The sequence below is a fragment of the Pseudomyrmex gracilis genome, unplaced genomic scaffold (genome assembly GCF_002006095.1).
Source record: "Pseudomyrmex gracilis isolate BER0280 unplaced genomic scaffold, ASM200609v1 scaffold_2, whole genome shotgun sequence".
Classification (NCBI taxonomy): Eukaryota; Metazoa; Arthropoda; class Insecta; order Hymenoptera; family Formicidae; genus Pseudomyrmex; species Pseudomyrmex gracilis.
This window is the reverse complement of record NW_018020586.1, coordinates 1387300-1404239: the sequence shown is the minus strand read 5'-3', so window position 1 is coordinate 1404239 and position 16940 is coordinate 1387300. Positions and strand designations below refer to the sequence as shown.

The 16940-nt window shown below is 40.0% G+C and overlaps 2 protein-coding genes and 1 long non-coding RNA gene across 4 annotated transcripts; 1 reads left to right on the top strand and 2 right to left on the bottom strand.

Annotated features, from left to right (window-relative positions):
* Positions 1-1740: 1740 nt before the first annotated feature.
* On the bottom strand, positions 1741-12209 carry LOC109853224 (tripartite motif-containing protein 2-like). Its single transcript, XM_020425119.1, has 15 exons — positions 11957-12209; positions 11568-11727; positions 11242-11491; positions 10979-11116; positions 10507-10643; positions 5280-5442; positions 5008-5181; positions 4718-4921; positions 4295-4543; positions 4024-4210; positions 3448-3887; positions 3188-3370; positions 3007-3114; positions 2791-2929; positions 1741-2638 (listed from the first exon to the last, which is right to left on the bottom strand). Exons 1-15 carry the CDS (start codon positions 12006-12008, stop codon positions 2400-2402), a joined length of 2823 nt encoding a protein of 940 aa, XP_020280708.1. The 5' UTR covers positions 12009-12209; the 3' UTR covers positions 1741-2399.
* LOC109853235 lies at positions 3088-5990 on the top strand. Its single transcript, XR_002250096.1, has 2 exons — positions 3088-3173; positions 5766-5990. It is a non-coding gene; the product is annotated as an uncharacterized LOC109853235 (long non-coding RNA).
* A 1432-nt stretch (positions 12210-13641) lies between the features above and the next one.
* On the bottom strand, positions 13642-16807 carry LOC109854347 (DNA polymerase iota). Of its 2 annotated transcripts, none has more exons than XM_020427359.1 (2): positions 16460-16807; positions 13642-16379 (listed from the first exon to the last, which is right to left on the bottom strand). In XM_020427359.1, the coding sequence occupies exon 2, from the start codon at positions 16282-16284 to the stop codon at positions 14548-14550; it is 1737 nt and encodes a 578-aa protein (XP_020282948.1). In that variant the 5' UTR covers positions 16285-16379; positions 16460-16807; the 3' UTR covers positions 13642-14547. The 2 variants fall into 2 exon arrangements, with proteins under 2 accessions (XP_020282948.1, XP_020282940.1); XM_020427351.1 differs by having other exon boundaries at positions 16476-16807.
* Positions 16808-16940: the final 133 nt, after the last annotated feature.

Below are 16940 nucleotides of genomic sequence, written 5' to 3'. Positions count from 1 at the left end.
GTTCCTGTACATATTTTAAGAATCATTTTTTTTTAATTATAAAAAGGAATTCTTGACACATAGTTGAGAGATAATTTTAAAAAAGTTAAAAAAAAGTCACTAATTTTTAAAGTCACTGAAATATGTGAAATATAAATATTGAATTGATAAATAATGATTCTACAACTCGCGATTGTACTAAATACGAGTATTACGTAAATGTTTTTTTTTTTTTTTTTGGAAAAGTAATTGCGAGCAACACATGTGTGTGTGTATACAAGAAGGGTTTATATCAAAAAGTGAGTATCAAAATATGAAAAAAATAATTGCGCAAAAACGATCAATCCTGTTGCTTAAGTTTCGTGCCACGGTTCTTCGCGGTTTAATTTGGTTCCGATAACTTATTTAAAATATGTACAATATTTTTGAAACATATATCTCACACAAACACTCACGCACAAATACAAGTTTTCTGTATAAAACATTTAGGGAGCGGTGTCTTCTTGTCATGAAATAATTCACTCGTATTGATCTTAGGCCCTCTCTAAGAAAGTACAAAGTCTGTCTAATAAGAACGCAACTGACATACCTTTGAAATTATTCATTAGAAACAAATGAACCAAATTACGTAATTTATTATCAAATCAGTGTATTACAAAGCTCTTGTATTAATGTGTCGTTCGATCACCGTCGTTGTCAATTATTGTCTGACAGATCGCCATATTCAATGAATTTGTCGAGATAATTGCGTAAATTTTTTTACTACGCAACTTCATCTTCATTAATCTCCAGACATCTTCAATTTGCGTCAGTCTAGTGTTTTGACGTCATTGTCTTTTGAGAGACGACTCCGATGTTTCGAGTTCTTTTGAAGAATCCAGTCTTGATGTTTTTGCTTCGAAATTACTTTTCGGCAACTGTTATTATATTAATTCCTTCTGTCGAATTTTAATTATCTTCTCGGCATCTAAATTTTCTGTAAATAGAGATAAAATTCCAAATCCTTGCTTTTCGCACCTCACCGAATTGCAGTAGATCATCAACGGTGTTTGTTATTTTATCGCTTGTTCAGAAACGCCTTTGATCTTTTCACGTATTTTCCAGCCGTTTCCCGCGACGTTTTCAGATGCGCGCATAGCAACACAATTTCAAATCTTTTGGCGCACTTGTCGTTGAATACGTTCTCTAGCGACAGTCGGACAATAATAACCGACCCTTTGTGTAAATGCGTCGTAGAAGGGAAAGATTTCTTCTACCTGCTTGTTCGAACGTTTTCAATATATTCAAACAGAAAATTTGCCTGGTCTTTCACGCTCTTATTAGACAGACTGTTTGACAGAATTATTTTTCGTTTTGACAAAAACAATTGAGATGACATATATTTTTCGATAAAAAAAAAACAAACCATGTGTGTCGGTATTCTATAAAAATGTATATGATAATACTGAAAAAATATATATACAATTCTTAATATATTTTTTTTTGTAATTATTTGTGTGCTTAGTTATCTTACATTAACCATAATTTATGCTTTAGTTAATTAGAAAATTCCGTAGTGCCAGTGAACCTAAATTTTGTACTAAAAACAACCGTTTTTCTGAGTTTAATTTTGTATAAATGTCAAAAAACATGGAAAAAAACGAGAGAAATTTACACTTGGAAATTTTTTAGTAATTACGAAAAATATAAATTAAAGCATTTGATGGTAAGAAAAAAACGATATAATAAATGCAACATGAAATTCAAAAATATAAAATAATTTTAATCTAATAAAAAACGTACACAACTGTTCAATACAAAAAATATATATATATATATTCAGTTCGACATAAACCTCCACGTCTCAACTTCGAATTTAATGTTTAAGCAATATATTTACACGTGTAGTTGACTTTATGCATTGCAACGTATTTCATTTTATGGCAAAGATGTAAAAACAAACGCGTGAAACGGCAGTGTATAGATTAAATTGCGAGAACACAAAATGCAAAAAGTATAAGTACTGAGCGATATTCACTGTACATGAGGAAACCTTGCCGCGCGACAACAACAGTTGAATAAAAAAAAAACACACGCAAAATAAATTAAATGTTATAAATAAATGCAATTAAAAAAAAAATTGACAGACACGGTATACATGTTGCGAGACAAATTGAACTTTCTGACATTACGTTAATTACGTCTCTCTCGTGTGTTATTGCAATGTATAAACTATATACAAAAAGTTCGCATAGAAACGTAGGATTTACAATCCTCGCGTAACTTACGTGTAATATGGAACTTGACAAATTCCAGAAAAATCTGAATAAATAGTCCTAAATTAGAGTGAATTTGGTATCTTCGCAACGGATCTTCTCCCATCCGCTTGCAAGTTAAATTTTCACGAAAAGATAATGGTTTTTTTTTTTTGTTTTGTTTTTTTACCAGTACCTGTATTTCTTTATACAATCATTGCCCAAGTCCACCACCACTAAGTGATTGTCGGGCAGCACAGCTATACCCGCTGGACGTCGCAGTTTCGAGCTGTGGGAATCGATTTCGGTTAAAACATTACCTCCGCCTAGCTTCAATACTTGTATTACGCTACGACCCTTGTCCGTGCGAGTGCCGACTATCTTGCCGTCCGCGTCCACCGCTATTCCTCCGTAGGTACCTTTTCCTGCACACGTTAAACAATTAAAACTGTCAATTTTTGTTAAACAATTGAGCGTTGCCGTGTTGTGCTCAAGTAAACTGCCTGTCCACCTTTCCACTGAGGTTTTTCCAAATTCTTTTTAATTGTCTTCAGATAAACAAACAATCGCGACTTACCTTTGCCTTCAGAATATATTTCCTCGGAGAAATCGCCTTTCGCGGAGAACACTTGAATTCTGCTATCGGCAACCAAGATTTCACCCGCTGGACCGACGGTTACAGAACTAATTAGCTTGAACGTGCCTTTCTTGCCAACCTGTCAACGTTCCATAATGGCCATTTATACAAGAAATTTACACCGAAAGTTCGTAACCGAGTAAACAAAGCCTCTACCTGAAATAATATCTTGCCGTCCGAGTCGAACACAAATACACAACTCTGGCCGTTGTCAGCGACAAGTATGTGCCCGTAACTTTGGTCCACTGCGATGTCTATGGGTTCCTGAACAACATCGCAATTAGAAGTTATCAACCTTCGTGGGATAAAACGCACAAGCAAGAGTGAGTATACCAACTTGAAACGCGTTATGCGAAAAGGATCGGATTGTATCGCCCAGCGTAGTCATTTCCGTAATCTTTCGCGTTCGCCAATTCACAACCACGAGACCTTGCTGAGAAATATCTATCCCTGTACAGCTGCGACCCTCTAGACCTTCATTGTTTATGTGCCGTTCAAACTCCAAATCGCAATTGACTACCTGAAGCAGCACGAAAATTAGAATCAGATGTTTATCTTGCTGTATCAAACGATTGAATATTTAGTTTACAAACAAACCTTGATGCGGGAGTTCCCAGTATCCAAGATGTAAATCATTCCTTCATCATCCACCGCGACTGAAACTGGTTGATGGAACTCGTCCTTTCCGTTACCGCGTGCCCCATATATTTTGACAGGTTCGTTATGCTCGGTCGTGTCGAAAAATAATGGATAATCTTTTATAGGACGTTCGAACACCGATACCTTTAAAACGTATCGGCTCGCAGCCGGAGGTCGAAAATAGATCTCATAGGTGCCGTTCTCCAAATCCTTCACTTCCGTTTCGATAGGAACGTTTTGATTTTCCGCGTGCATGTTATTATCCGCGAACGTTATTTCCGCGCTGATGAGATCGCCACCGACGTTACGGGGAAGTCCGTGATAATCCACCGTTTGGACTACGACGGTCGTTTGCAGCTTCGCTATCGCCTCGTCTTTCAGTTTGGCTCGGCACAGACCTAAAAAAAAATAGAAAGTTCACAAAATTTTGAAGTGCGAGTAACTTTTGATCAGATGCGCTTGATGTGAAACACGGCGTTTCAACAAATGAATTAGAGCGAATACTTCGTTGTATTATCAATATCCTTAGGATACCTGGTAATGTCGTACTAGAACGTACTCGTCCCAAATTACTCAGTGCTTGCTCCAACTGAGAGATAGCGTCGTTATGATTGAATTCGAACGTGATAAAAGCGTTCTCCTTGGGCTCGCTGAGGTCGGTCGCCGTTTTCAACTGATCCGACAGACTGCCAATACGCTGGGTGATATTCCGAACCTCGACCTTCAAGATCAAATCTCACTGTGTAACGAGATACGCGCGGGAAGTACATATCGACGCGTTTTTTTTTTTTTTGTTATCCTCTACCTGATATTGCAATCCCTCGCACTCTCTCTCCACCTTGGTTTTCTCCGCCTCGATGAGAGAATGTTGTTCCTCGAGCACGTGCTTCTTTTCGCGCGCGGCGGCGGTCACGGCGGCTTGCAATTCCGCGCGACGTTTTTGTATCTTCTCGATGATCCCCGCGAATTCTGTGTCTACCGCGTTTAAACATCTCTCTGTGGTAGCTTCCAAACGTTGAAGTTCGGTGCTCACAGAATCCTGTGCCTGTGTTAACTAAAAATTGCAACTCTTAATAAATGAAATCACGTGTCTTATAATTTTTTTTTACAATTTAACAATAACTCCTGTAAGTTAATCAATACGCAAATATTTTGGCAGTCTGTTTGGCAATAGACTGTGAAAGATATTTTGAAACAAATCTCTTGAAAGAATCAGAGAGATTTTCACCTTAGATATACATTCGTTGGCTCTGTACAGCAGTATCTCGGACATCCGTTTGATCGCGATGCTAAAGGGAATGATGGTATGTTCTGTACAACCAGGTGACGTTCCCGCGTGTGTCCCACTGGTACACACCGTGCAGAATACTGTATCACACGTCTCGCAAAATAATAATTCCTGATTTATGTGAACCGAACACTTTGGGATGACCTGCGAATGAATAACAATAATAACATGAGTTGGTTGATAACGAGGTTGAGAAGAATTTGCTCTTCTCATTTTGTGTTTGATCATACCTCTCGTCTCTGTCGTGACATGAGGTCCAACAGTTGGTTTACCAAAAAGCTGGGAGGCAGCGCGGCCACTCCTCCGCGTGGTATTGTTATCAGTTCTCTGCAAATGGGACATCTGAATGCTCCCGTCTCCCGTGTTTGGGACGCGGCAATTCTTGTCAAACAATGTAGACATACCTACAACAGAAATATAAAATTATTTTGAAATATCTAAATATATATAAGAAGTAAATATAATTTTTATATATTTTTCTTATTTTATATATAAATCATACCGTATGTGAGCATGGTAATAATTTCGGCGTGTGCTCGCTGCCATCGTAAACACAGAGGCAGGTGCCACAGGTCAAGAAACTCTCGTTGAAATCCTCGTAATTTATACTAACTGTCTCCACAAGCATGGAGCTCATGCTGACCATCCTCTCCCCAAGCCGCGTCCTGGTAAAAAAAAAAAAACAATCACTGTTGAAAACAAGTCGTCATAAAAACGACGTTTAAAAACTATTAATATCATTCTAAAGATCAAAATTATTCGAACATTAAAAACATATTAGGAATGTGAAATATTTAAAAAATATAGTGTACGAAATAGATTTATATATCAAAAGCTTAAAAAATTAAATCGTGTCTCTTTAAATAATACAACGCAAAGTTTTTTACAATATTTTAAAAATACAGACATTAATCCTCGTGATGTTTCTGCGATATTACCTCGTGCGCGTTTAAACATAAATGCAATAAAAGACTATAATTTGTTTCAGGGCGCAAAATTGTTGCGAAGGGACACTCACTGTATAGCTAAGCGCAATGCCTCCATAACGGCTATACAAAATTCAGATCGTGCTCTATAACGCACGTTTCTCGTGTTCAGTGCACGCTGTCCTTCAGTGTTCGCTACGAATATTCGTTGGAAATTCTGAGGAATCCAAAATGCATCTCGCCTGTCACCCTCGCTGTCACGTTGCCGGGGACAAAAAAAAAAAAAACGGAGAAAAACGCAACAAAGCCGTGGAATTGCAACAGACGACCCTACGGCGTGCACGACGACACACCACCAACTCGCCTCGTGGCTAAAAAACTATCGTCAAATATGCATTGTACGAGTGCCACACGCGTCTCTCACGCTAGCAATCGCGTGTCTCTCCTTGGCGCATGTATAAATAAATGCAGCCCGCGGCTACCGCGGAGACACTTGGTAACAACGCGGCCATCCGCGGCGACCACGAAGAGAGAGCGAGTCACGCGTGTCAGCACAGGCCCTTCTTTGTCTACCTTCGCTGCTCACAACCCATTGTTCGGACCCGGTCCCGCCGTACCCGGAGAGGATGATCTCACGCACACCGCGTCCGTCAATTCCGCGCGTCGCATCACCAACTGATTAAGCGCAACGGAGATTCCTCGTCGTCCGAATTTTTCGCCGAAATTCACGCGAGAAACCCTGGTCGCGATCACTCAATACGCTGATGTACATACGGTCCCAATTGTGTAGAAATGATTGCAAGTTTCCGAGTTCAACGTCGAATTTCGATACGACGCATTTTTAATAAACAAACACACGATGTGCGCGCAACAGCACGACGCCAGTACGACGAGCCGCATCAGCTGCGGAGCGCAGCAAAGAGCGACTCACGTTCGCACACAGCTGCGCACGTTCGTCGCCCGCGGCTGCCCGCCACAGCCGGCACCGAAGGCAGTGCTGTAACAAGCGCAAGTGCACGCGAATGTACAGGATATTTGATACTTTTTAACACAGCGTTTGGAGGATAGATTTGGCCAATCCGAGCAGAAAAGTCAACTGCGCAATTTTGCGAAATTTGCAATAGTTATTAAGATGTTAAATTAAATTAATACGAGCCACAATTAGCGCGCAAGAAGCGATCGACTCGGTTACCTCAAGATTATCTCACATAACAATTTTTATATATGCGTGTTTAGAATCTAGCGATTCAAAATCATTAGAGTTTTCCCACCATCTCGATCCTCCCCCATTACGCGCGCGTATCGCACACGTGACCAAATCACAAACCTGAAAAGTAGTCACGTGGAGGACTCGATAGTCGAGTGGAGGACGAAAATTGCGGGATTTTTTAAGCATTGCTTAAGCATACACGCATTTTAGCGCGAATACAGAATGCTTCGCAATCTAAATAGAATTGTCTCGTTTATCTTCGATAATATACGTTTAGGACATTTTTGTTTTTTTTAAAGAACTTCGCTGGTTAGGTCCGCAAATACGCTCCTGAGAATTTGCCGCGGCGCCGGTAATGTGAAAAGGAATAGTTGCCACGGACGGTCTTCGAGTGCGACGAAGACTCGGTTTGAAATCCAGAGGAGAGCGTGGGAGAGATAGACAACACATCACGGCATAAAGAAACGCGTATAGCACACGGTCACGAATTCTCTACTGCGCAGTCGTCTCTCGAAAGGTGCAGCGACCGGCGTGTTTGCGCTCTTCTTGTAGTGGTATAATCACAATGTATGCGTGAGAGAGAGAGAGAGAGAATGTGTGTATGTGTACGTGTGTGTAGAATCGCACATACAGATTCTCGGAGATTTGAGATATCACAAAGAAGACTGTTAAATTTCTTCTGTCAAAAAGAAACGAATTTATAAACGGAAACGAACTCTCGCACAGCACGGAATATCGCCGGAACATTGCGGGAACCGTTTGGTCCCGCAAGAACCAATTTTGCACGCGAAATTTCTGAAAGATCACCGCGGTATAGATACGTCCGCTCCCAAACATATAACTTCCCCTGCGACGATGCCGAAATAATTCCAAACTTGTTAGCAGACACGTTCCTGCAATATTTGTGACATGCGGCGATATTGCAATATTCTTGCAATGTTTCTTGGCAATATTTCGCGCTCTGTGGAAAATGGGAAATAAAATGATCCTCACTCACATGAAAGGGCAGCAGCTCATGAAGCTTTTCTTGATTACAGCGAACTTTCGTTTATATCCGTACGATCCGAGTTGTACTCCTTGATCGAGAATAAGCTCACATAGTCGTGATATTTCCACTTATTTGCTTCCTTTATTTGAAAATATAAGCGATTCTTCTTTAAGTATTAATCTTCGATATTTTGTTGCGCGAAATAAAACAGATGACAAACGTTTTACACTTGTCTCACAAAACGATTTGATTGCGCGAACATGTTGCTGTGTTTGGTTTTGTTGAATCCAGAAAAGAAGATGATCCTCTTCGGAGACTTTTTATCTGAAATCGATACCGTGCAAATGAATTGTGCGAGCGATCGAGGGTTTACACGTACGTACATAAACAAACGGTGAGAGAAGCGACGTCCGTCGGACGGAGAAACCGTATCAATGCGGTATCAACATTTCACGACAGACTATCGCGCTCCGTTAAACGCGTTCGTTAGTGCATTAACCCCCGGGCTGTCTGGGAAGTAACAAACAAGATTTTGTCTCTTAAGCGACACCTGCTTCGTCGAACTTCGATCTATGATTTGAACAAAAACAATACGAGAACGAGTAAATTTCTTACACTTTTCTTTTTCAAACTATCTTTGTTTGAAACAAATTAATTATCTTGAAATGCACACACACACACACGCGCGCGATAACAGAGAAAAATAAAATCTCAAGACCAAAGAACTAGTAAGATCCACCTCCGAACTTGCGAAGTTTTACAGTTTCGCATCGTTTTCTCTCATCCGCTCACGTTACTCTCGGCGTAACGCGTATACAAGTTTTCGCGCATGTCACACACACGCGAAAATTACACGTACGATTGTTTCGAGAGAGAAATCGAAAACGCACATCTACGCGATTCAAACGCGGGTTAAAAAAAAAAAAAAAAAAAGAAACGGAATCATCGAACGAGCGCTAACGCGGATCCTGTTTGCCGAAAGCAGGTCAAAGGACGCCGTCACGTCCAGGGATACTCACCGGACAAGGACGTTTTTTTTTCTCCTGTGACGTTACATTGCTCACGACGACAAAATCGAATCGGTGTCTCACAGAAGGCGCGATTTCATCGAGACCATGATCGCACCCCGTTTTTTCGCTCGCAAGAATAAGCGGATCCGCTTTGTGGCGCTTGTCACCAGCACCAGCTGTGTCGCCTTTCGCTACTGTATGGCGGCGACGACGACAACGATGACGAGCGAGTTCTCGGGAAGGACGGGGGAGGCAAAGCGGGGATGAAAACACACCCTCGAGAACGCGGGTTGTGCGCACGCGCGCTCGTCGCGCTATTTAGGTCACGCGACGCGCGATTTATTCGACTTGGCGAAGGCAACAGTCGCGATTATTGGGGTTGGCCCAGGATGCGCGTGTCCTGATGCATCTTTCATAGTTTTTTTTTTATTTCAACCTCTTAAACAACTGGATTCAAGCAGACCTCCGGAAATGTGTCTCTTTCGTGTATCTTTTGCGGGAAACAATTTTTTCTTTCTTGTCGCAAAAAGTTTTCTTGCGACAAAAGACTCGCGAGAATTGGGGAATCGCGTTTGTAATCTCTATCATTTCGCGAGATCGCACCTCTAGTTTGCGAAACGACCTCGGTTTCGCCGATCAATTGCGGGTTATTATGTTTTCTTCCTCTTGCTCCGCGCCGCGCGCAAGTAAACCGCCTCCACACGCGTTGGCGCGACCGCGACGTTTTTCACCCTCGAAAGCGATGTCGGATGCGTTCGAGTGACGAGCATGCGCCGACTGGAAATGGGTCATTAGGAGCTTGACCGAAATCTTTCGGCCAGGATTTCACGCTACTTCCTTGAACTCGTCCATTGGCGAGAAACGGCGCGCAATGTGACGATTTTTTATTTTTCACGCGATACAGTGAACAGACACGTTTTAAAAAAAATTTGTTACGATAAAAAAAGTATAGTTTTTGCTTTTCTCGCCGAATGTTTGTTATTACACGATTGTTCGCGACTAGAAACCTAATTCGGACGAGCGCGGAGCCGAAGTCTGTTCAAATTATGCTAATGTCAATTATGCGCAATTGCAAAATATCTAGCTAATTTAGATCGCGTTACTTGCTGCGTTATTGCCGTATTGCTTGAACTAGAAACGCGTGTGAATTTATGTCCCGCGACCTCTGTTTCCACTCGCGTAAAACAAAAAATCACACAAACACAATTGTGCCGTAATTCTTAATAATTTCTCGCAACACACAATTGTGTCGTGCTTCTGTTTTAGCTTTCGCATTTTATTTGAAACGTTAGATGTATTGCATCCAATATGCAGCGCGCGCGTACACACAGAGGCAAAGCGTTGCGGTTTCGAGTTGCTCGAACGAAAACAAATTCGCGAAACACAGCCGACAAAGCACGCGTGTTTAGTCTCCCAGCCGCAGGCGCGGCTGCGATATTGAATAAAAGTTTCCAGCGGAGACTTCAACCTCTTGACGCGAACGAGCGAAAATAAAAAAAATTCTATGTTCTTTGAGACACGTTTATTGTGTATTGTACAGAAATTGTATTTTCATCGTCAATTTGTAAAGAGAGTCTTATACGGTATTGTTGCCTTTTATGTGCTTGTTAATCCATTCCAAATATGGGTAGACCCTTGTGAAAACGTCGGGACGTCCTTTGGCGCAAGGTACACCCCAGGATACCACGCCGATTTGCTCACCATCGGCCACCAGAGGACCGCCGGAGTCACCCTGCATTGAAAAACGACGTATCTAAATTTTCTCTGAACATGGACACTAACTTTCTTCTATCATTCACGCTAATTAACTAATTTCTAATTACTGAAAAATAATCTCTTCACTCGATGTTTTTTGCGTAAAAACGTACAACATTATATAGCACATGAATCCTTGCGTTTTGTTAGACACTCGTTTTTTAATGATCGTTTGGAATAAGTCTTTAATCAATTAAGTATTTTTAATGCGCTGTATTAGATTTTAATCTTGCTAATCTAATATAGCGTGAACGTCTCTTTATGACAGAGGGGCCTCTTTCTGAATACTCGACCAGAATGGAATGCACTTACGTGACAAGCACCCTCGCCCTGTTTGTTGAGTGTGCAGATATTGTTTTTGGTGACGCGATAGCTGGTTCTCGAGCACTGCTTTTGACTGATGACCATAAGCTCGAGGTACTGCAACTCGTTCGGCGTTTCCCCCGGATACTACAACATGGCACGCGCAAGGGTAATCGAAGTGGAACGAAAAGAAAATGTTATAATTTAATTGTTTATTTTTTAATAACATGAATGTGTGATTGTTAATTTTAGTTTTTTTTTTATATACTTACACTAGTCGTACCCCAACCGGACAGCGTTGCCGGATAATCGGATTTGTCGAAGTTCTGAGTGGGCAGATCGATTAGTTTCACCTTGTCACCGAGAACAATATCCTTGTCCAGTTGAATTAATCCGATGTCGTTCCAGATAAAGGCGGAGTTGTAGTAAGGATGCATCAATGTCTTTATTGAGGTGTACTCGTCGCCACCCTTGTCCAAAGTGTTCGTGCCCAAAACGACGTTGATAGCCGTATCGTTGAAACTGTTAAATGAAATTACATAAAAACACAGCACATCTTTCTGTCTGTAATCGACTTCTGTCGTGATGACGCACGTACCCAGATAAACAGTGAGAGGCTGTAAGGATCCATCGCTTGTGAATGATGGAACCGCCACAGAAGTGACGGTTGCGATAACGAAGAGACGCCTGATAAGGGAACTGGGCTTCAGCGGCGGCGTTACCGCCTACGATTTTTGGTTTTTCATTGGACATCTCAGCTGTGGTGATTTATAAAAACAAATATATAAAATAAAACAATCTTGTTTATGACCGAAGAATTATTTTCGATACGTTCGTCAAATTTTGTTAACGATTTTGCACGTAAAACTTTACAAAAATTCGAAATATAATCTTTTTGCTGTATATTTTTTTGTTACAAAATTTAAGAAACTTATATACATAAATTCTTAATTTTTTTCATTTTTAACATACTTAACGGTTTTATACCTGACAGTCCACGTATCGCAATAACGCACAAGAAGCAAATAATCGGCAACATGTTTGACAGACAACGAACAGCTCCCGTGTGTTTACCAAGTCAAGTTTGGGCGTCAAATTTGACCCTCGTTCTAAACATCGGAGTTTATATACACGCGCGGGATAAAGGATACGCGGGCACTTTATAAGGAAATATACCGAGCATTTAAATTTAGGTCAGATACTGGTCGTGAAAAAGGAAAACACCGACAAATCCCCGATGTATCTCACGTACGACGCGATAGGTAAAACGCGATATGTCACTAATTACGAAAATTTATAACCGGACATAAGTTAACTATCATTAGTGTTCAAAGAGAACGACCTACAAATGCATTTTAATTGCGCATTAAGATGTAATTTAAAAAAAAAAAAAAAAAAACAAATTTTTCTAGTCTGCATTCATTTAATGAGATTCTTATTGTTTTCGGCATTCTGCGAAGTGTTTGTTGTCTCTGACATTTGTGAAATTATTTTTACCAATAACTGAGAATAATACTTCGCGTTTGAAATATGTTACGCACCGCGTTATCTCTCGCAATTGTGACAACATTGTTGTTTATTCAAGTTCAGTGAATATGATATTGCTTAGACATTTGCAATTGAAACTAAACTTAAATGTCACTCTTGTCGCTCAACTGATATGTTTATCGGGTCTAATGACCCGATAAAACGCGCGCTTTTTCACATGTATGCATTTGCAAAATTCTTCAATAATCTCAGCTGATTCGTTCGAGAAGCGATAAAGTAGCGAGAGAACAAAATTTAATCGAAAATCTCGAGATATTCTCGCTATCGCATAGTTGGTTAATTTATTTGTTGCTTCGTAAGGAACTTCGGGTCGTGGAGAAACAAAATCGTTTCAATTCGAAGATTGTTCTTTTTTTTTTTTATTTTTATTGTAATATAAATCGGAAATAATGCTAGCGGCGGCATTACACTTTCGCTTGAAAAAGTCAAAGTCGCCTTCACACAACACCACGTCATGGCGCAGTGGACCTCTCTCGGCGCATTGTTATTCCAGACGCGAGGTTCCGCGGTTGAACTCGACCTCGACGTTGACAAGCGCGCGATTTCGCACACAACGCTGCGTTCCCGCCCTAAACAAAGTCTGTGTATAAAATATGCGTGTACTCACAACCTGAAGTTTAAAATAAAACTATACCGTTTTTTTTTGTTTTTTTTTTTTAATATACATATATCATAAATAAATAAAGATAGAAAAGCTCAGTTGTGCCTTTATATTCCATTATGCTTTTATATATCGCTTGTACATACAAACACACATACATTATTCTCTCTCTCTCTCTCGCACATTCACACACTCTTTCTCTCACTGCGCCTCGTTTTTTTAAAAGTTGTAGTGTGAACATCTCAATTATCATACAAAAACTACATTGTTTCGAATTATCACCTGCGATTGACTCGCCATATGCAACAAGTGTTTCTTTTAAGTATCTGTAAAAAATAAAATTACAACTTACATCACGGATGTTTCACGCTCAATATAACGATGGATGGTGCTTTTTCTCAACGTGTATATATATGTATATATATAAATATTTTATATATATATATATATATTATATATATAATATGTTTATAATATTATGTATATAATATAATCAATACATGTGTACATACACACATATTTTATTTTAATTTTTACTTATATATAAGTGTCATGTGTGTGTGGTGTGTGTATGCATGTGATAATCATTGTGCACCATACTGAAACGGTATTAAAACTTTATGATTGTCTAGAGTATATCTTTCTCGCGTGTAATCACATGTATATTTATATAGCTTGTTTTTTTTTGTTTTTTTTTTTTTTTGTTTTAATATCTTAAAGCAGCTCCGCGCCATTTCTGACGGGGATTAACTGAGTATTTCTCTCACGTAATTCGTGATATTTGTCGCGTATATTATAAAATAAGCCAATATATATATATATAACGTTTAACAGTACTAAAAATAGAATTCTCTTCTTAAAATATTAAAGTATATATAATTTTCATTCGTCGCGTGAGTCACAACATTGAATGCCAGCACCTTGCTTATAAATATATATATGTAGATATAAAAAATAACAATAAAAATAAAATTTTCACAGAAATATTATTTACGCTGTACAGTTTCTCTCCTGTGTGTGTGTGTTTCGTTTGAGTTAATTAAAATCATATATTTCTACACATGTACACAACCTAACATAAAAGAAAATGAAATATTAAAATTAAACCGGAGACGGAATAAATTTCATTTTGTTTTTGCTGCTGGAAATACTGTAAAAAAGTGTGACATAAAGATAATTACTACAAAGGTATGATATCGTTATTTTAATCGCCCGTTATTTTAATCGTGTATATGTGAAAATCTCCTTAAACTTAAATATTTAAATGCAACTGAACACGTACACGTTTTTTTGTTGTCTAAAAATGCGAGTAATTAAAACGCGCACAACAAGAATGCGCTCCGTATGCGGTGCTGACATTAAATATTGTATGGATTAAAAAGAGTGTATGTAAAAGTGATGAGATTTAATACTAAGTTACAGAGCTCCGTCACTTATTAGCTATGAAGAATTTAAGTATATTGTTTGGTTTCGGTTTGCTGGTTGTGGGCCAAGAACGAGTGACATCTCTCCTCTCGATGGGCAATGTCTTGAAAACCGCGGCGTCCACCGTAGGGGACAATTGCATGGGCGACGACGGGCTCAGCCTGAGATCGGCCATTTCGTTGCTTGGCGATTCCCGACGACCGCTAAGCCACACTTCCAGCTTGGTCTTCTTCGGCAGTGGTTCCACCTCGTTCAGCAAATCGTCCTCCGGACCTTGATTCGCCACACCCGGCGATTTCGAAATCGGTGAGCATGAGAGACTCGACGCGGACATGTTTATCAAGCCGGTCGCTGAGTGATCCGAACTATCGTTGCTATCTTGATTAATACTCATAGGTGATCCCAAATTCGCTTCGGGTATGCCCTCCTCGGAGCTGATGTCCAATACGGAATCGACGGCCACCTGTTTGCGCAGGAAAGACGTGATGCTGCTCCGACCATTGGCTCTCTCCTCGAACTTGGTGAACGCAACTCCCAGCAGCGTCAAGTGGAATGGCTTGGAGACGTCAACAATTCGATGGAACAGCTTCATCGCAAGCTTCAGCAGTTTAGCATGATCGTACACACCCATTTTTGTAGACGGTAAGAGATGCTTCGGCAACGCGCACTGTCTAGTTTCTCTTTTGCCGGAAGTAGGTTTGTTCAAGACTTGTTTTCTTACTGTTATTCTCATGGCAATGGGAATTCTACCATCTTCCATAGCCAGCTCCGTTAATCTTCTTAGTAACGCGCTCAATCGCGACTCTACCTCAGCTACGAGTGACACGTTTTTAAATCCATCTTCCAGGCCTATAGATTGTCTTTTCCCAGATGGTCTCACCAATGTGTCGTCGATGCCTTCTGCGTTATCCTTCAATCTTCTCGCTAAATCAACGCCAATTTTCAATTCCAGATTTTCCAAAGGTATTCTACGCACATCATCTACTGTCTTTATGTTGTTTGACAACAATAATTCCGTAGTTTTTTGTCCAACACCAGGTATTTTGGATACAGAGCCTACCGTAGAGAGCAACATTGGACCACTGCATGGAAATATCAGTGTCTGTTGATTTGGTTTGTTTACAGATCCTGCTAATTTAGCCAGAAGCTTGTTATGTGCTATTCCAGCGCTGCAAGTAAGATGTAATTCCTTGTAAATACGCGATCTAATCTCAAAAGCTATCTTAGAGCCCATCATCAAGCGAATGTGGCAGCCACATGGACATTCCTCTTCATATGGACCAAATATTTCATGAATTGGTTGTTTCAAATCCTTTTCTGTACTCAAACTACTCATTTCAAGTTCTGAATCATTTTGCGACTTCATGTGCTTCTCCACTAGTGATGTTACATCAAGGTAATTATCATCAAAACCCAATCTTTCTACCAATGGTGTAAACTGATGCAGAATTTCAAATATTTTATTGGAATAATGTCTATAGTTTGTTAAATCTTCACCATTTATCAAAACCAGCTTGGGACACAAGTTCAAAGCTTCCCTCACAGGCATACATTTCTTTATCCCATATTCTCTGGCCAGATAATTGCTAGTGACTACTATATTTTTCTGCTGTACACCCAAAGGTTTTCCTTCAAACTCCGGATGTCTGAGCATCTCTACTTGTGCATAGAAACAGTCAACATCCAAGTGGACGATGACTTTTGGATGGCGCACAATCATATCAAAATCTGCAATATCCATGGATGATTTGGATTAGAAAACAATGTCCTTGGGAATGATAAAGTTTCTCTGCGCCACTCTTCACATTCTACTTCTCAGAACTTTCCCAACTACACCTGCAATACAAATGTACAGTTAAACAGATTACAGTTATGGTTAGGGAGCAACAATTGTTACAAATGCAACAGTTCCATACATCCTTGACAATTCACCTGCATCATCTGCACCGATACGAAAGCTTCTTCAGATAACGAGCGAAGAAAACGCGATTTAGAAATAAATCTGTGGAAGGCACAGAATCCGTGCTGTTGCCCGTGTGATATTCGCGCGTTTTATTTCCGGAAGTTTTTCGCCGTTTTTCGATCAAACGTGTGCCATTCGAAATGTTCTTCGTGCAGCAACGCGACTCGTGCGGTCGCGAAACGCTAAACCACCGTGACAAACCAAGTGGCAATATTTTTGTTTACAACACGCAATCCAATCAATTTATTTTCTCACGCAGCAGCCATGTTTTTAACTTGTCATAAACACGCACGATATATATAGAAAAGCTTGTTCGAACTTGTTTGGCCTTATCGGAGCAAGTCGAGATAGATTGTCGTACTCATTTCAAGACTCGACGGTGAGAGAGACCTCTTGTGGGAAATATCAGGAACTTTACGAATCTTTACGGCGCC